This window comes from Grus americana, chromosome 12 (assembly GCF_028858705.1).
Source record: "Grus americana isolate bGruAme1 chromosome 12, bGruAme1.mat, whole genome shotgun sequence".
Lineage (NCBI taxonomy): Eukaryota > Metazoa > Chordata > Aves > Gruiformes > Gruidae > Grus > Grus americana.
The window spans coordinates 23,745,236-23,763,351 of record NC_072863.1 but is presented as its reverse complement, the minus strand read 5'-3'; the positions used below and the strand labels follow the sequence as shown (position 1 = coordinate 23,763,351).

General features: G+C 60.5%; 2 protein-coding genes across 4 annotated transcripts; both read right to left on the bottom strand.

The window, feature by feature from the left end:
• Nucleotides 1-318: 318 nt before the first annotated feature.
• Nucleotides 319-8,100, bottom strand: LOC129212029 (uncharacterized). 3 transcript variants are annotated; one of them, XM_054840041.1, is made up of 8 exons: nt 6,800-7,548; nt 5,927-6,098; nt 5,333-5,453; nt 4,694-4,869; nt 3,538-3,716; nt 2,906-3,059; nt 2,471-2,595; nt 319-1,502 (listed from the first exon to the last, which is right to left on the bottom strand). In XM_054840041.1, the coding sequence occupies exons 1-8, from the start codon at nt 6,932-6,934 to the stop codon at nt 534-536; spliced, it is 2,031 nt and encodes a 676-aa protein (XP_054696016.1). In that variant the 5' UTR covers nt 6,935-7,548; the 3' UTR covers nt 319-533. The 3 variants fall into 3 exon arrangements, with proteins under 3 accessions (XP_054696016.1, XP_054696017.1, XP_054696018.1); XM_054840042.1 differs by having other exon boundaries at nt 319-1,499; XM_054840043.1 differs by lacking the exons at nt 5,333-5,453; nt 6,800-7,548 and adding an exon at nt 7,740-8,100.
• A 400-nt stretch (nt 8,101-8,500) lies between these two features.
• Nucleotides 8,501-16,866, bottom strand: FAAH2 (fatty acid amide hydrolase 2). Its single transcript, XM_054839091.1, has 11 exons — nt 16,615-16,866; nt 16,282-16,364; nt 15,845-15,978; nt 15,346-15,555; nt 14,794-14,913; nt 14,146-14,281; nt 13,167-13,284; nt 12,309-12,428; nt 11,233-11,344; nt 10,356-10,550; nt 8,501-9,623 (listed from the first exon to the last, which is right to left on the bottom strand). Exons 1-11 carry the CDS (start codon nt 16,819-16,821, stop codon nt 9,448-9,450), a joined length of 1,611 nt encoding a protein of 536 aa, XP_054695066.1. The 5' UTR covers nt 16,822-16,866; the 3' UTR covers nt 8,501-9,447.
• Nucleotides 16,867-18,116: the final 1,250 nt, after the last annotated feature.

The following is an 18,116-nucleotide window of genomic DNA, read 5'->3' as shown; positions in this document are numbered from 1 at the left end:
GACAATCGCAGGGCAGGGCTCCTCAGCAGTAAATTGCCCCAGTGCTGGTAGAGGGAATAATAAAACTATCCAGCAGTTGCTGAAGAACCAGCCTTTTCCCACACGACAGCAACACGCAGACCAGCTGCGGGTGCAATTTTCTCCCAGGGAAACCCCAAGTTTCCCTAGTGCCTTTCCCAGATGCGGCTCAAGCAGGGCAGCGCTGGTTCTGTAACACAGAAAGGATAAGCACAGAAGCCAGTTTTCCATAATAAATTAGTAATATTTAAAAAACCAGCTCTAGTGCACAATCGGTATTTCCAGACAAGTAAAAAAAAAAAAAAAAAAAATCTCCTCTTTCATTAAAGAGGCTTTTATATATATACTAGTATATACATAAATTTGCATTAGTACATATCCTGTACACACACATATACACACATAATAGATGGATAAATAGAAAAAAGCTTGCAGGCTCCAACTTTGGTTTGTATTCCTTACGCTTTGGTTCAAGAGCACCAAAACCACAGACGGAAGCTCTGAAGATACTGATCTCACCCATCTGCCTGCACCGGAGCCTGCCCCGGCCCTGTCCCCAGCAAGGCACAGGCAGGTCCGAGCAGGCAGCCATCGTGGCCGGGGCAGCTCCGGGCAGCACCTCCAGCTCTGCTTGATGCTGTGATGTGGGTGCTGGGAGCCCGCAGCGTGCCCTCGCCTGCCTGCTCCGGCTCACCGTCAGCTGGGGGACGCAGCTCGTAGCCGGAGAAGGCGGCTGCCCGCAGGATGCTGGGGGGCGACTGGGGCAGCTGGCGGGGGCTGGCGAGGGGAACGCCTGGTGCTGCCTGCTCCGAGCTGCTGCGCTGCGCAGTGCTGTCACCTGGCTGCAGCTCAGTCCCACGGGCATGCAGGGGCTGAAGAGCACGGATGAGCTGCCCTCCATCCTCCTCCTTGCTGGCTGGCAGCTTCACAGAGCTGAGTGGTACCCAGCGCCCTGCCGTGCCAAGGCTCTCCTGCAGGTTCTCCTGGCTGAAGCTCCTGCCCAGCGCGGGCAGAGGAAGACAGTTGCCTGCTCCCAGGGCTGGGCACCGGCATTCAGAATAAAGCTGGAGGTGCAGGGAGAGCCATGTCTCAGATGTCCGATAGTCCCGGTCACCTGTGTAGCTGTCTCTGGTCAGTCCCACCAGCACTGGCGGCTCCAGCACATCCTCACCATCACGCGCCCCCTCATCCCCCTCCAGCTGCGATGAGACGCGGGAGCCCAAGGCATGCCCCAGCTGGCTGTGGGTACAGGATGGGTCCCTTCCCTGATGGCAGTCCGGCCCAAACCCATTGGCGCAGTAGCCACTTGTGTCCTGGGAGAGGCTTTCTCCGAGGAGCAGATGGACTGCAGGAATTGTCTGCTCAGCCGCAGGGGGCCCGTGGGAGGGGAGCATGGTCGGCAAGAGCAGGGCGAGCGAGTCCCCCTTGAGTTCAAGGGCGGGCACCCTGACGGTCACGCTCGGCTCCCTGTTCAGGAGAGTCTGCTGGAAAACAAACAGCAAAGCGGTCAGCCTCAGCTTGCTGAAACCTCCGCCAGCCTGGGGGTGATGGACTGGACGCCCCGGGGAAGGGAACGGTCCTGAGCAGCCCGTCTGCCATGCTCACACCCGGGAGAAACAGAGGCAGGGCTCTGCTCACTACAGCGCGGGGGCTCTGGTGCCTGGGGACGGTCACAGCAGCTATAACGCTGCTGCTTTTCAAGCTACACCCCAGCTATCAGAGGCTGATGGAAGAGCTCTCACCTCCTCAGAGATGGAAGCAATCTCCACGCAGAAGCCAAGAAGAACAGGAAAGCAAAGGGAACTTCTTTAGCTTAGCAAGACTGGGTTTGTCCCCAGTACTCAAAGGGCTGCTCAGCCCAGACTGCGACCACCCCCGGCACTGGGAAACTGAGAGGCAAGGGGGAACTGGGACTCGGGGAGAAAGGCTGCCCTGGTGACTGTCTCCACAGGGCTCAGTCCTGCTGACCCAGAACATGTTTTGGATCAGCTCAGCAGGGCTGCAGCCCTGGGAGTCTCTCTGAGCCTCAGGGCTGCTTTTATCTCAGTGGCAGAGCAGTGAGGGGCTGCATCTCACCCGGGCCAGATTGTCCCGGGAGAGCAGTCCCACTGTTTGCCTCTCTTCCTCTCTTTCTCCCCTTTGCAGCCAAGCAAAAGCCAACTGCCTAAAGCAGAGGCTCCAAAGGGGGCCGAGCTCACAGGCTACATACTGCCCGAGCCACCCTCCTCCAGCGGGACGCGTGGCTGATCGATGCATCCCACCAGTATTTTCTTCCACGCAGCAAGGCCTGGGGGTATGGTGAGATGGACAGCGAGGGAGGCACCTGGGCACTGAGATGGGTTTGATGGCGCAAGAGGTGGAGGGAAGAAGATGCTGAGCCCCCTGCAAATGCAGGGGACCCCGGCTCTGCTGCAGCACATGCAGGGGGGAGGATGGAGGATTGTTCACTCACAAGTGTTTTTGGGAGCTGCATCTCCGAGGGGCTGGGGAAGACGTGCAGCTGGACGAAGCAGAACCCGGCCACGCTCAGCAGCAGGAAGACACCGCTCAGCACAGCAAGGATGACCCAGGGAAAGCCTGCCAGGAGGTCACAACAGGCTGAGGAGTGGAAGAACCCCAGCTGGTATCCTCCCCAGCCCACCCTATGCCAGCACTTCCCCGGAGCCCCGGCGGCAGGCTGGGATGCTCAAGGAGGAGAAGCGGCACAAGCCCAAGGCAGATGACGAGACAGCATCTCCCCAAGAAAAGTCCCCACAGGGCCTTACTGGGCCACCAACACTGACCAGAATGGCTGGGGGATTAGTGACCCACACCTCCACACACGTCTGTGCTGCAAGCAGGACCTGAGATGCAACCACAGCGGCCGAGCTGGCGAGAGAGCTCCCACCTGCGGGACCTGCTGGTGTCACCACGCACTGCTCGGCCTCCCGGCTCTGCTCCTTGGCCATGCCTGCGGCCACCGTCCGGACACAGTACCGCATGCTGGGCTTCAGGTACCTGAAGGTGCATGGTGCGTCCTTCCCGCTCTGTTTGCAGGGCACCTGGAAGCAGAGCAGATGCGTGGCCAAGGCAGATGGAGGTGGGGTCTGTGCACTGCTCCACTCCCCGGTGCAGCCTTGACACCCCACTTGCCCCGTGGTGTGGAGCACGGACCCTTCCTCCCTGCTCTCCAGCACCTCCAGCGCTTGTTCCTTCACCCCAGGAGATGTTCAGGTACCAGAGCATCTTGTTAAACACCTACTGCATGCTTTCATCAGAACAGAAATTGTTACAGGTTTCTTGTGTTCATGCAACCTAGAAGAGGAAAGGGGTGTCCTGCCACCCCCAGGTTGCGAGCCCCAAATTGGGAGTGCAAAGCACCTCACGCCCACTTGCACTGCTGGGCGTGGGCAGGGCTGGGGCAACTCTACGGGCACGGGCACTACTACACCATTCCAGCTGGACACAGGCATCTTTGCTGCATCAGGAAGGCTTTTGCAAGTCCTGTGCGCTCCGAGCCTTGCCCACCCTGCCACGTACTTGCTGGATGAGCACGTCCCCTTCGTACAGGCTCAGCCAATACCACAGCTTCAGCAGCACTTGGTCAACTGGCTTGTAAGAACCAGTTTTGCTTTGGTAGGGAGTGAGCGGCATGATGATGTTAACGCTGAGATTGTGACCCTGGAACACCCAGGACAACTTGGGAGGACCCACAATTGCTGTAGGGAAGGGAAAAAAAAAAAAAAAGGAGGAAAATTAAGCCCTTCAAAACAGAAGGCAGGCATCTCGTTTTTCCAGAAATTATGTTTTTCTGTTGGACATCCCACTCTCAGTGCCCAGAAACTTCCTCAGCCTGACAGCACTATGTGCTGTGAAACCAGCTCTAGAAGCGGCAGCCACCATGTCTTTATGACAGCCAGCTTCTGCCTCCTCCAGTCACACCAACACAGGCCAGGACAGACCTGCCAGCACCTCCGGGTCCCTGCCGCTGGTGCATCTATTTTCATGCTTGTTGGATGCAGAGGGAATGAAAAGGGGAACCCAACTAGCTGCCATACATCCCATTTTAGCTGCTTGCACATTCAGTTCGTTGCAACAACCCCCTACGAGGTGGGTTAGGGGAAGGTCCTGAAATTTTTCCTTCCTCCAAAAGACAGCTAGGCTTTTTGGACAGGACAACCAGTCTGTGACTGAGAAGAGGCACGTGCCCACACCTTGCAAACAGGGCAGCCAGGGCAAAGGCAGTGCTGGAGGGACTACTCCTGCCTTCACCACCCTGTGCCAACTTTACCTTGCTGGAACAAAAATGCCCTCAGCCAGCATCTCCCAAACCCATGCCAGGGATGAACAGGGGATGCTTTCAGAAGGCAAGCCTGGAGGGGCATCCTCTTTCCTACCCCATCTCGCTACATTCTCCAGAGACCCAAACTTTCACAGCGCCTTGGTGGCCTGGGGCCTCCCATCCGTGGTCCTCACCTCGCTGTGTCTCCTCCTCTGTCCCCTTGCTCTTCACCCAGCCCTTCTCCAGCAGCTCTGCTCCCATCCCTTTCCTCTGACTGGGGCTCATGGCACTTTTCCCACCAGCATCTTCACGTGATTTACCACCGTATCCCACCAGACCTCTCCAAGGACCCCCCTCCCCATCGGCCCCCCGGGAAGAGCGGGAGCCCGGCCGAAGGATCTCCCTGGTCCTTACTGTCTCTGTATGGCTGCAGCTCGCTGGAATAGGCCCACTTGGACAGCTTGCCTCCGGCCACCGCTCTCACCCTCGCCCAGTAGATATCGTGGATCTTGTCAAAATACAGCTCACACGCCCAGGAGGAGCCGGTGCTGTTCCCCCAGCAGGCATCTGCCTTGGTCCAGTGGGAGGTTCTGCCCATGGAGAAAATGCAGGAATTTCTCCTTTTCGGCACCTTCCTCACCCAAAAGGAAGGCTGCCCAGTCATTGCCATCCTGTCCGAGTGGAAAGCGTGGGAGAGCACAGATATTGGCCAACAGCATCCTGGGCTGCATTAAGAAGAGCACTGCCAGTAAGTCAAGTGCCCTCTCATCGGCACTGGTGGGACGGCACCTGGAGTGCTGCACCCTGACCTGTGCTCTCTCCTACGAGAAAAAACACGTCCGTGCCAGAGAGCACCCGGTGAACGGCCAAAAAGATGACCAAGGGGTTGAGGCATCTGTGGTATGAGGGAGGCTGAGGGAGTGGGGACTGCTTAGCCCCAAAAGATACTGCCAGACAATAATCCCCCGGCTACCAGGGGTCCCCAACAGCCCTCTGCCAGGGTGCAGCGGGGGTGAACCACCTCTGCCTGCTCCTCCCCGCCGCCCCACCTACCGTCTCCTCCACTCCACCTGGTACACAGCACCGCTGGGCGAGCCAGGATCTGGCTCCCATTGCAAGCGGACGTGGAAGTTTTGTGCCTCCAGCCTCACGTCCTGCGGAGGCAACGGCATGCCTGGGGAGGGGGGGAAGCACAGGGGTGTCAGGCAGCTTCGCTCTGCTTTGCGGGGACCGGCTCCTTGGCTGCTCACTGCCTGGCCGTGCTGTGTGGGTCTCCCCAATTTGCACAGGCATCGTGAGGCCTCCCCCCACCCTACAACCCCCAGATCCAGTCCTGCACAGGCAAACACTAACTCACCGCCAGGCTCAGGCAAGTGCTGGCTGCCAGTGCGGTGCTCAGCATCCATGGCGCACAAATCTCTTTGCACACCCTGGAGCATCCTGTCTACGGCCCCGCAAAAGGCACTGACGCCCTGACGTGGTTGCTGGTGACTGAGGTTTTCTTTCCCATCACACTTTGAAGACCGCTCAGTCCCCTCTTCCCTGCAGGTACCTTCTGTAGGTCTGAGAGTTGTCCCCATGCTTCCTCCCCCACTGCAGCCAGGGTCACCCCCCAACCCGCTGCAGTAGCTCTAGAGCCAGACTTACCCAGGAGTAGGGTGCAACTGGCCAAGGACAGAAGCAGGGGCAGGGCAGGGCTCATCCCGCCGCACCCTGTCCATCTGCCCCTAGCTTTATGCTGCCGCGCTGGGTGCCACGGCAAGAGGACGAGTGTGCTGGAACTGTTCTGCCACCCGCAAACACGACGGACAGCCGGAACCTAGGATAAGAGAAAGTGTTTTTTCCCAAAGCTGTGACAGCTGCTGCAGGCATGCCTTGCACACAGGGGCTGCGTGCCCAGCCATGGCATGGAGGCGCCTGCTGCAGAGCGGCGGGGAATCTCCTGCTGCCCCCAGGGATGGGATGAAGTAGCACCAAGGCAGGTGCCCTCAGGGCTGTGGTGGCAAGCGGGCACGCAGGGACAGCAGGCAGCTGCCACGCTCTGCCACGGCATCGTGCATGTGCCGCAGGGACCTTCTGCTGCACCCACTTCTAGCTGGTTCCATGTGGCTTTGGTCCCTCCCTAAAGGCAGCAAGATATCACGCTGGTGGTGTCACCGGAATGTGGGTCTGAGAAAGCTCCTGGCCTGATGCTCACACCGCTCTGGCGGTGACTCAGCCCTGCTCTGGGTGTGACTCACACTGGCAGAACCGGTGATACTGCTGCCAGACACCCCCAGCCCTCCCACAGCCTCCGTGGGATAGAGAGGGCCAGGTGAAATGGGGACCCTAAGGCACTCCCTTGGGGTGCCATGCCCCGAGGACAGACCTCAGCTCATGCGAGCCACGGCAAGGCTGGTTCTGCAGGGCACCTGCATGGCCGCCCCGCACAGCCCTGGGAGGACGCTGGGACAGCACTGCAGCACCTTACCATCCCGGTTCCTCCTCCGTCTCTCTGAAAGCTGGCCAGTAGCTCCTTACCTGGGCCTTGCACTCAGCTCCCAGAGAATTTTCTTCCGTACTCTTGCTGGCTATGGAGGTAACCTCGCTCTCCGAGGAGAGACACGCAAGGGCTTTGAGGCCACCAACGCCGACCGCCTGATCACGGGGACACATCTCTTGGCGAAGGTGGGGAGCCCGGGGCTACCTCCAGATGCAGATGGGTGGGACCATGTCCCTGGCTGGACTGGACATCTGTAGGGCTAGCTGACTCCCACCCATTGCCTCTTGCTCTTGCCTTTTTATACCGACTCTGCACTGACGTTATGAGCGCAACCACCATGGCAGGTGTGTATAAAATGCTTTCTCCATGTTTTCCGTCCCTTGCAAGCATTCAGAGCTGGAGACAAGGAGGAGCAGCCAGCAAGCGCGGGTGGGCAGCTGCAAACCATGGGCAAGGCCTCCGAGCCCTGAGATGAGACCTTAGAAACCCAGAGCTGAAGCGCGGGAAGGGGCAGCGCATTTATGGGTTCCCCCTGCCCTGGAGCTAGTGCGAGCCCTCCCAGCTTCGCAGCAGGTCCCCCGCGAAGGTGGCAGGCGTTTCTCCCTGGAGGGAGAGGGGGCCCCTAGGACTGTTCCCAGGACTTGTGGAGAAGTCAGCTCTGCAGGGAGACCCGGGGACCCGGCTGCCTGTGCGGGCAGCGGCAGGGCTGCTCCCGTGGCAGAAGGAGGCAGCGCGCTGGGGGCAGCGCTTTGGCAGCGGCGAGGCGGCCGCAGGACGGTCCCGGGCAGCTCCCGCTGACCCCAGCACACCCCGTCCCTGCCCGCCTCGGCCAGAGGCAAAAACCCGGCACCCCTCCCCACGCCGCGGTTTCTCTAAAAACACAGTTTAGCGGCTACCCCGTCGGCTGAGGCCGCAGAGGTTAAAGCCCCTCTGCCGAACGCGCCCCGACGCCCCGACGCCCCCGCAGCCCCCCCCTACCTCGGGCCGCGCAGCCGCTCCTCGGGCCCCGCCGCAGCAGGAACCGGAGCGGAGGCAGCGGCGCCGTCCACGCCCCGCGCTGTGTTAAACACAACGGCCCCCAGCGCAGCGAACCGCCGCCGGGCTCCCAGCGTTACCTGGACGCATCGCCAGCGGCTGCCCGGCTCCCACGCTGCCCCCGGGGGGGGGGCGGACCCGGGCGCTCCGTGCCACCGCGCTGGGAGGCTGCGGGCGAGGTCCCACAGCACCGCACAGGATTCGGCCCCGGCGGTTCGTGTCCTTTTTCCTGGGTCAGGGGGTTTTCTTTTTTTTTTTTTTTTTTTTCTTCCTTCCTTCCTTGTTGATGGGTGTCTCGATTTGCTGCAGGCTCCCGGGGGCTGGCAGCCCTCGCCCGGCTCAGCAGTGCCCTCTGCGAGCGAGTGGCGAGACGCAGCCTGAGCCCAGCACCCCGGCTGCACCCAGCCTTAGCACCCAGCGCCCACCTGCCCCCTTGCAGGGACCTTCAGTGGCTTGGGGACAGAAGACAGCAGCACAAGGATCAGGCCAGGACCAGGGGTGACGCACGGCGGGGCAGACGCAAGCCAGGCCGTCCCCAGCAGCAGTCGAGTGCCACCCTTGGGGCAGACACCAGCATCTTCACTGCTGTCCCGGCACCGTGCCCGCGGCCGGCAGCGTTCGGTGGAGACGGGGCCGGTGCCCGGCGGGACGGCAGCCCCGCAGTCGGCAGGGCAACAGCGGTTGGGAATAAGGACACGCAGCTGGCAGCAAACCAGACTCTTTAATCCCACCCTCACCGAGAACATCTTACACTTGCTGCCCGCCCCAGAAACAGCCAGCTGCCCATGCTCCTGCCTGCGTCCACTCACGGGGGCAGAGAGGCCGGGCAGGTCGGGAGGGGGGATGGCAGGGGCAGGGACACCAATCAGGCTGGGTGATCCCCTGGGACAGACGGGGAAGAACACACAGGCAGGAGATGATTTAGCTGTCTCAGCACATGCAGAGGAGCGTTTCGAGAGCTCTTCCAGTGCTGTCAAAAACTCACAAGAGCAAAACCTCCTTCTCCCTTGCCTGCCAGCTCTGCACTGGGCAGAGTCCAGCACGTTCCACCCCACAAAGCACCACCGGTGAAACGAGCATAAGGTTGCCTCCAGCACCCTCAGTCCCCTTCCGGCTAGAAGGTGGCGGAAAACCTGTGGCAGCCCAGGGAGGCTGCGGCGGCCAGCAAGCCTGCGGTGCACCAGGTGCAGTCCCAGCCCCGTAGCCTGGGTAAGGCCAAGGAGGATGGATGCACCCAGGGAGCCCCGAGGGTGGTGCTGGGCAGTCATCCCCAAGCAGTCTGGCAGCACTTCCTCTCCCCAGCCTTCATTGAGCATCTTCAAAGCAGCAAGCGTTACAGACAGACGGCCATCTCCATGCCCAGAAGATAGGTGCCTGCTGCAGGCAGGATGCGGGCAGCCTGCTGGCACCAGGGCTCCCGAGGGGCCGTGGGAAGGGCAGGTCTCTCCTCTGGCAGAGGGTGCTGCAAGGAAGAGATGGCTCCAGTGGCAACAGCCTGGCTTCCCCAGGGGCTCGGCCGCTCACAGGAGGGCACAAGGGGGGATGAGGACGGAGCAGGTAGCGCCACGACGGGATCCGGCATCAGCGCCTGCCACTGCCTTCCTGGGTACCACCATCTCTGTCTCTGTCGCTGCAGTGCCAGGAGCCCAGGCTAAGCTTTCCCAGGTAAAACCCATCCTCCGAAGGCCTTCTCCAGATACCGGGCTACTGCCAGCGTCAGGTGGTCGTTGTAGGAGGCTGCCACCAGCTGGATGCCCAGCGGGAGGCCCTCGCTGCTCAGGCCCAGCGGGCACTGCGTCACCGGCAAGCCCAGGACGTTGAAGATAGCTGGAAAAGAGAAGGTTGCATCAGAGCAAGCACAGCAACCGGGATAAATCGCTGCCTGGCTCTCCCACCCCTGCTAGGTAGCTGCTGCCATGCACAGTGCTGGGCTCCTGTGAGCTCTTCGCCGGAGCAGTGCACTCAAGGCAGGTGGTGCAGAGACACGATGACAAGGGGACATCACTGGCCAGAGGTTCCCAGCGCCCACATCGCATCTGCAAATTGCAGCCACGCTTATGTGGCACTTGCTGCGGCACGCCAAGATCTGCTTTGGGACATTCCTGCCCCAGGCACCATCCCTCCGTTACTCCAAAGGCAGATAGCATTGTAACACAGCGCTGGCGTCAAGGAGCTCAAGCTGCGGGAAAGCCGCACGGAGCCCCAAACTGTACTCGAAGAGGCGCAGCAGCTCTCGGGTGCCTGCTAAACCACAGCGCCAGCTGTAACAGTGTGAGAGCATCCCTCTGGGGCAGAGTGCTTCCCCCCCACCCCGTCCCCGAGATCAAACCTGCCCCGCTGCACACAGCAGGAATAAATGCCACAGTTTCAAAGCACTGACCATAATCCTTGCCCCGTGTTCTGGAGCAGTGAGACAACCCTCTGCGCTGCAAAGCCCAGTGTCAGTGAGGGAAATACTCTGGGTAAGATACCCCGGCTCCCAGCCTGCACTGCTGCAGCGGGTGAGGGCATGCCTGCGACCCCTGCCTGTACCCCAGCAGAGGAGTCAGAGCTGCTCACCTGTGTAGGCAAAGTTGAAGGGCATGCATATGGGGGAGTTGTGCCTGGGAGCTATGGTGGGGTGGGAGGGGTAGAGGAGCACCCCGTCCGGCCCCAGCAGGGCCTCCATCTCCTCCTGCAGGCTCTTCCCCATGCTCACCAGCTTGGCATTCCCACCAGGGTTGAGTTTCATCAGCTTCTCCGTCAGCCCCAGGGCTGCAGCACAAGGGCACAAACAGGAATAGAGAGCGAGCAGAGGACCGTGGGTTAAGCAGGCTTGAAAGCGTATTGCCCGGCCACACGCAGCATCCCCCAGCTCCCAGGGGGGCCCCCAAGTCCCTGTCCCTGCCAGCACGTTGGCTCCCAGAGCCGATTTCCCCCTGCATGTGGCACGACTTTGCAGCCAGCATCTCCCCAGCTTTGCCAAGGGAAAAGCTTTCAGCCTGCCCATTGCTTCAAGTTTTTCCAGCTACTGGGATGGAGCAGAGCTGGCGCAGCGACCTCAGCGCTCGTTAGACAGCAGCGCACAGCACTCATTAGGGTTCTCTGGTATCTGCTGCTAAGAAACGAGATCAGTGCAGACCGCTGACTGGCTCCCTCCGAGCCCCAGCAGTTCTGGCAGAGCTCACAGCAGGAGCAAACCCTGCCTGCAGCTCCATCGTCCTCACTTTTCCTTCTCCTAGGATAGCCAATCCCATTTATCAAAGATCCAGCCAACTCCCCCTTGAGCATGCGTTTGACTTGAAGGCACCAAGTATCATTACAAAAACCAGTCTGAATCCGCTCAGCGCAAACTCCAGAGCCCCGTCGCGGGGCACTGGCAGGGCCCTATTTTCATTTAACAACTTGCCCACCCCACCACCGCCTCCGCACGCCCCGGGGCTCCTCCCGCCCTTACCGATAGCTGGGAGAGTGTGGGAAGACATCCCCACGAGCCACTTCATCAGCTCCCACAGCGGCCACACCGGCTTCCCGTGATCGCCCAGCAGGTCCGTGAATAGCTGGGCCTCCTGCAACACACACACGCTCCCTCCGTCAGCGCTGTCAGCTAGCGCGCGGCGGGGAAGAACAGGCTGACAAACGACGGCAAAATCTCCGGCTGTCCAATTATCCCCACGCGAGCTGTTCCCATTTTCAGACAAGAGATGCCTGTCAGGAGTGTTACACAGCTCCAGCGCTAATCCAGAGCGGCAGCAGGAGCACCTCTCCCTGCCAGAGACAGCGAGAAGGGGACCTCGCTCTGCAGAGGGAGAGCCCCCCAAAGCAGCACCTTTCAGTACCCCTCCTCTGACATGATGCAAGGGGTGATGCTCCGGATGATGTGCCCTGGAGGCATTTACTGCTGTTACGTGGCTGTGGGATCAGGAGAGAGGAGGCAGAGGGGGACAGGCACGTCCTCCTTAGCCAAACGGGGTTGGTTTATTTGTCACCGCTGCCTGCGTGGCAGAACACACGAAGTATAATAATCCTGAGAGTTTATTTTTGCTACAAAATACTTCCATGCATGCACAGAGCATGGCACGGTGGCTACAATTCAAGGAAAAAAATAACACATGCAGGCCTGCTGCTGAAAAGTCGCTAATCCATCGCCTCAGTCCTGGCATCCTAGCAGGCATCAATCCCACCCTACAACGTCAGGAGACGCAGCACAGAGGCAAGAGCGAGGCAGGACGCTACCTACGTGGCTGACTTAGCAACTCGCACAGAAAAGGTCAGCATGCTAAAACGGCCTCACCCTCCCTAAACCGTGCTGCTCCTCTGCTGGGAGCCACATCGTCATCTCATGGGAAAGCAAGGAAGAAAGGGCTGCATAGCTTTGGAAGGAGATGGAAGGAGGATTGGGGGGACAAACAGAGCAAAGAAAGCCCCCAGGCCAAGTCTGGGAAGCCTACGGCTCCCCATGGCTGGTCCCAAACAGCCGATTCTTCCCTGCTGCCACCAAATTTGTGCCTTTGCCAGCTCGGTCTGACACACCTGCCCATCGCTGTCCTTGGACGACATCATGGCTGACCAGATCTGGAAAGAATACTTCATCTTGTGGATCGCCACGTGCCGAACTTGGACGCCCAGCTCACTTTCGAGGTGCTTCACCACCTAAGGGGAAGAGCGGGAAGGGTTTGTTTCCGCAAGGATGTGATGTGCTGCCGTCAGCCCATGGAAGCTTGGGGCAGGAGACCGCCCACGAGCAGCTTCTCTTTGTTGCCACACGGGCGATCCTGCAGCTCCTGCCCGCTCCCCTCCACCCTGAGCAGCGGGACCTCCTCCATCCGATAAAAGTCTTGCAGCTCCCCAAACAGCCCTCCGTGCCACCCCCAGCAAAGATCCAGAAGAGCAGCGCTGAAAAATGAAAAAGTTCCCTCGCATGACTAAGTGCCACACAGCAACCATGGGAAGACCGCAAACGCACAGCCATCCCTTTGCCGTGCAATGTGCCCCCAGGAGGTCTCCGTAACATGGACAAGAGACGTTAAGAAAGCAAAATACAGCTATTGCAATGGAAATGGGGCCAAAAATGTTGGACATGCCAGTGCACCCCAACACACGGGTGCTGCTGGCAAGGGCATCTGCAGCCGCTCGCAAGACTTTCCCCTTGTTTTTTCTTTATCGCGGAAGAAGAAAAAGATTTTTCTACTTTTTTTCCACTGGAAGCACAGGACTGGGACTTGAGGCTGCCTCTGTGGCACTGCAGCCGGCAGCCCTCCATCCCGCCAGCCCCTGCAGGAGCCATGCACAGAGCAGCTCACCTCATCTCCAAGCGACTCCTCGGAGTGGTCTCCCCAGGTTTTATCTCCAGGCTCACCCCAGTGAGAGCCAACCTCCATTCCTTCCTACCTTCTTTTGGGCCTGCAAGATCTCCTTGTCCACAGGTGACACAAAAATGGACCCGCCGTCATGATCCATGCAGTGAAATTTTATTTTCTCCAGCGACACCTTTTCATTCAGCTTCAGCCTGGGAAAGGAACAGTACTTTGTTCACAAATCCACCCCTGGCTCCTCCCCAGCTGCCAGAGCTGCTCACACGCTTGTTAACGCGTCCTCAAGACGCCTGACACGTCCTTAGGACACCCCGCTCTACCCATCGGGGTGGGAAGGAGAGTCCCACAGACACCTGCTGCCCACAACCCATCCAGCTGCTCGCCCACCCTCTTAGTCCCAGCCAGTTCTGCATAATTGTTGCTGTCAGGAAAATCCTCGCCTCTCATGATGCACCTTGTAATTACGGACCCTGGCCATGGCCAAGGTTGGGATTGCACCACAAGAGCCATGGAGAAACAAAAGTGGTAACGGAGAAAGCAACCCTGTGTGGGCTGCAGCAAAGCAGCAGGACGTGCCCAGTCCATCCCATCTCCGCTCTGCTCCTTACTGGTACGTACACATAAAAGGCTGCTTGGCGGCATGGATGTATGAAGAGACCAAATAAGGCCGCAGCGTGGGATGGAAAACTCATTATTCAGCAACAGAAAAAAGCAGATGTAAAACCCAGAAGAAAGGCCAGCCCCCAAGACGGAAGGGCCGCGTCGGACGGCGCCGGCTGGAGCAGCTCATAGGCGAAGTCTTCCTGGGAGGAGGACCCGGCTGACCACGGCTGCCCGTTCCCCAGAGCTGCTCAAACAGCAGGCATGGGGGTGGTGGGATGGTCGGCCCTGGCTGCAAGGGTCCTGCTGAAGCCAGGGGTGAAGGAATGAAACCAGTAACAAGCAATCTGGGCAGTGCAGACCGGGTCTTGTATACCAAACAGGACTGACCTGCTGTGCTGGCCAGAAAGCAGCTGAGATCACTTCAGCAGCTTGCAGCAGTAGGAGCAACTTACTTGTTAACTCCAGGACCAGCCATGACCCTCAGCATAGGCTCCAGGTCCTCCGCATAGCGGCACATGGGCCCCGTGCACAGGAAGCTGGTCCGCACCCCTCGAGCGTTTGGGAACTGGCCATCGTTGGGCACGACCCCTGTGAGCAGAGGGAGATGCTGGGTACCACCCTGTGAGCATCCGCGAGCATCACCTACAGCCGGGGCAAGCTGTGCAAGAGGGTGGCCTCCGGGTGCAGGGGGAAGCTGTCGCCCAGGGAGCGCACACATCGGCAGTGCCTGCAAGTTGACGGCAAGGTGCACGGGGTGGGGAAAGGTGAAGCACCCAGCTGGGACGCCAGCTGCCAGGGAAACTCCCCAGCAGCAGATCCTGACCTTGGGAAAACATCCCACGCTGAGGATGCAATACCAGGGGTAAAACACCTCCCACCTCCCACGTGCTTGGCGTTCTGCCACCAAACGGCTTCCCGCTGCCAAAGCCAGGTTGTGCTCATGCAGCGGGCTTGTCCCATGCAAGAAGCTGCCTGTCCCCTTACAGCAATCCCACCAGAGATAAGCACAGGAGTGTCCTGAACAGGTTCCTCCCACACCCCGCATTCCACCACCTGGCATTTCTGCTGGGGAGGAGAGGAGATCCTCACGCCCACTTTACCTGTTGTGGGTTTATGGCCGAAGACTCCGTTGAAGAAGGCAGGCATGCGGATGCTGCCACCGATGTCAGAGCCCACACCTATGACTGAGCAGGCAGCTGCCAGGACACTGCCCTCCCCGCCTGCATCGGAGAGAAATACAGGAAAAAACCTCACGGGCCAACAGCGCAAATCATCCAGCAAAGCAGAGGCGTCTCACGGTGGCCGCTTCCCTTCGCACGCAGATGGGGTGGGAGCTGCCCCGGCTTTAGTCAGGTCTGGGGGACAGCTGGGGAGCGTGGGCCAAAGGGATTTCCCTGCCAAAGTGCTACACCAGCACTGCTCTTTGCACGTGGAGTAAGACAGAGCGAGCTGAAGCGATGCTGGGTGGAACGTTCAGAAGGTGCAAAGCAGTTGGACCTCCAAACGGCCAACTGCGCTACCCAGGAGAGAGGCCCACGAGCTCTGCAGGAGCCCAGCAATAAGTTAAAGCAGCATGCAGAGGACTTAGGAACTCTTTCCTTGCTGCATTTTAACCTGCTTGTGCAGGACCGCGCCGAGGTGCTGGGGCTCACCTGAGCTGCCGCCTGCGATCCTCTGCAGGTCGTAGGGGTTGTTGGTCCGGCCGTAGACCCTGTTGCTGGACTCGTACCACATGCACAGCTCGCTGCAGTTGGTCATGCCCAACGGGATGGCACCGGCCTGCTTCAGCCGGGACACTACCGTGGCATCTGATGTGGCAATCACGTTGCGGCGGTTGACCAAGCCAGATGTGTTGGGCATCCCTGTAGCGCCGGGGCCGACAGATGGAGGGAAATGTCAGGGCCAGCTCCCCCGAGATCACCCTGGGGGGCAGCAGGCCGCAAGAAGCAGGTCCTCAGCAAGGGTTGCTCCTCTGAGGCACCGCAACGCCCACAGCGTTTGGTTGCTAAAAGTGAACACGGACACGCGAGCCCAGGCAGAGGGGGGGATGCAGACCAGGAAAGGGAAACTGCTTCCCTCCAAGCGCCCTGCCACAGCCACCCACCACCCTGGGGAGCACGTGGAGCTGGAGAAAAGCAGGGGCAAACCCACCGTGCAGAGAAAAGGCCTCCTTGACAGTGATGGGAACGCCTAACAAGGGGAACTTCTCCTCCAGGTAGTCATCACCAGGGCCCTCCGAAAGCAGCTTGTCTACCTGCTGGGCCTCCTGCAGGGCCTCCTCAAACCTGCAAAGAAGCAACCGGTGGGGATGCTCTGGCGCTTCTCTCCAGCCTTGAGGGACCGGCGAGGAGCAGGTATCTCTGCAGGGCGGGCAGACGCTAAGTGCATGACAGGAGTTGGTCGTGGAAGAAGAGACTTCCCCAGCTCTTCCTCTTTGCAAGAACCACTCACCCCTGCCCCTGGCCGAACCACTGCCAGCCCGTTGTGCCCCCCCCCCGGCGCGATGCAGCACCCTCGCCTGGGACAGCAGGGGGCCCGGAGGAAGGCGGCGGCAGCGAGCCCACCGCCCCCTCTCCTCCCCGGCTTACCTGTCCTTAACGACGGCGTTGATGAGGGCATTGACCTCCTTGATCCTCTCCACGTACGCCTCAACCACCTCGACGCACGTCACCTGGAACACCCAACAGAGCAGGAACCGCGCTCAGACGCAGGGTGCCGGCTGGGGGCGGGAGCTGGGCGGCCCTCCGAAGGACCGGGGAGGGACGCGGGCACCGCCGGTACCCCCGCACCGGCACCCCCTCCGCACCGACGCTTCCCACGGGACGCAGCGGCCCCAGCCCCGGGGGGGGGGGGGGGGGGGGGCACTCGCTCACGCGCGCACTCGCTCACGCGCGCACTCCCCCCCCCGGTGCCGGTCCCACCTGCCGGGCGCGGAGTCGCGCGGCCAGCTCCCGGGCGGGCAGCAGCAGCAGCTCGCGGCGCGGCGGCGGGACGGCGCGCGGCGGCGCGGGGCGGGAGGGGCCGGCGCGCGGCGGCGCGGGGGTCACAAGCCCCAGCAGCGCCAGGCAGGCGCGCGACAGCCACCGCAGCAGCAGCGCCAGGCACCGCTCCGCGCGCGACAGCGCCATGGCCGCCCACTGCCCGGCGCCGCCGGGGCCACGCCCCCGAGGCGGGGCGCTGCTGCTGCGGAAGTGACGCCAGCGCGCCGTGCCGACGGCGTTGCTGTAGCAACCGTCCTGCCGCGCTCGGCGGGCCCTTCCTGGTGCCGGGCCCTTCCTGGTGCCGGGCCCGACGGCCTGCTCGCCCGGAGCTGCTGCGGGGGCCTCCCCTCCGCGCCCGCTCTCCCTCCCTCCCTCCCTCCCTGGGGGCTGGGAGCGCAGCGCTGCCCGCGGCGGGGCGACGAGCGGCCCCGCTACGCGTGGCGAGGCCCACCGTCGGCCTCACTACGCGGAACTAAGGCCGACTCTCTGCCCGCCACAGGTGCGAGCGGCGGCCGCGCTGCGGTGTTGCAGCCCGTGGAGGTTCGCCTCTTGCCGCGGTGGGGGCAAAGGCAGCAGGTCAGGGTAAATGCGGCAGCTGGGCCGCTGTTTGCAAACAGCCTGGTGAGGAAGGCCTGCGCTTCTCCTAACGCGCGCCTCAGGGCAGCGTAATCCGACTGTGCGGAAGGGTCTTCGCTGGCAAGCTGCCCCGGGCGAGCTGTGGAAGGGGGCTGAAGGGCCGGGGCTGAACGGCAACACCGCGAAGCGCATCGGCCGCGCCTCTGGGTTGTTGGGGGAGCGTCCCGTGCTCGGCGGGAGGAGGAGGCGCTTCCGCTTCCTGCGGCGCTTGCCCGTCCGCAGCCGAGCGCCCGTTCTGGGGGAGGGGTAGCTCCGCACGCAAACGGGGCCTCCGTTACCCATCTACGGGACCTTAACGCTGAGCAGAAGTTGCCATCTAATTATATTGTTCCTTTCCGTTTTAAACACTGAGCTTTGTTCTCAGGCTTTTCATAAAACCCAGCCGTTGATATATTTTCAAAGAAGCACTAAGATTTTTCATTCGCTTGATTACAGGAACTGAAAGTGCACTGGATAATCCTCAGCCCTCAAGACCAAAGTTACGTGAATTGGTAATGCTGGGGAAAAAAAATAATGTCTTTTAAAACAAGTATTTAAGCAGCACCTGAGCTGGCCTTATTACATCTGTTTCCATCCGCATGGTTGGCAATTAAATTATCAGTGAAAAGCAAGGGAGATCAGGGGATACAGTTCCTGTGAAAATCTTTTTATGACCGCAAAGTCAACAAGTCAGCGTTTATAAAAATAACCCGCAGCCTGCACACCCTGGGAGGATGTTGGGTTGAGCTCTGTCCCATAAAAATCTAAGCTGAAAATAAAAGGAAAGTCATCTTGATAATAGTTCTTTTTTTACAAACTCTTATCAG

Bases quoted from the DNA above. Each gene is read 5' to 3' on its own strand.
- FAAH2 (XM_054839091.1), bottom strand. From the start codon at position 16,821: ATGGCGCTGTCGCGCGCGGAGCGGTGCCTGGCGCTGCTGCTGCGGTGG. The intron at 14,914-15,345 runs GTGAGCCCCAGC...TCTCCGATGCAG, and splicing joins GATCGCAGGCGGCAGCTCAG to GCGGGGAGGGCAGTGTCCTG. The intron at 11,345-12,308 runs GTGTGTCAGACC...TGTGTGTTGCAG, and splicing joins CCAAGGACAGCGATGGGCAG to GAGGCCCAGCTATTCACGGA.
- LOC129212029 (XM_054840041.1), bottom strand. From the start codon at position 6,934: ATGTGTCCCCGTGATCAGGCGGTCGGCGTTGGTGGCCTCAAAGCCCTT. The intron at 5,454-5,926 runs GTAAGTCTGGCT...CCCCCTCCCCAG, and splicing joins CAGTTGCACCCTACTCCTGG to GCATGCCGTTGCCTCCGCAG. The intron at 1,503-2,470 runs GTGAGTGAACAA...TTTGTTTTCCAG, and splicing joins TGCAGCTCCCAAAAACACTT to CAGACTCTCCTGAACAGGGA.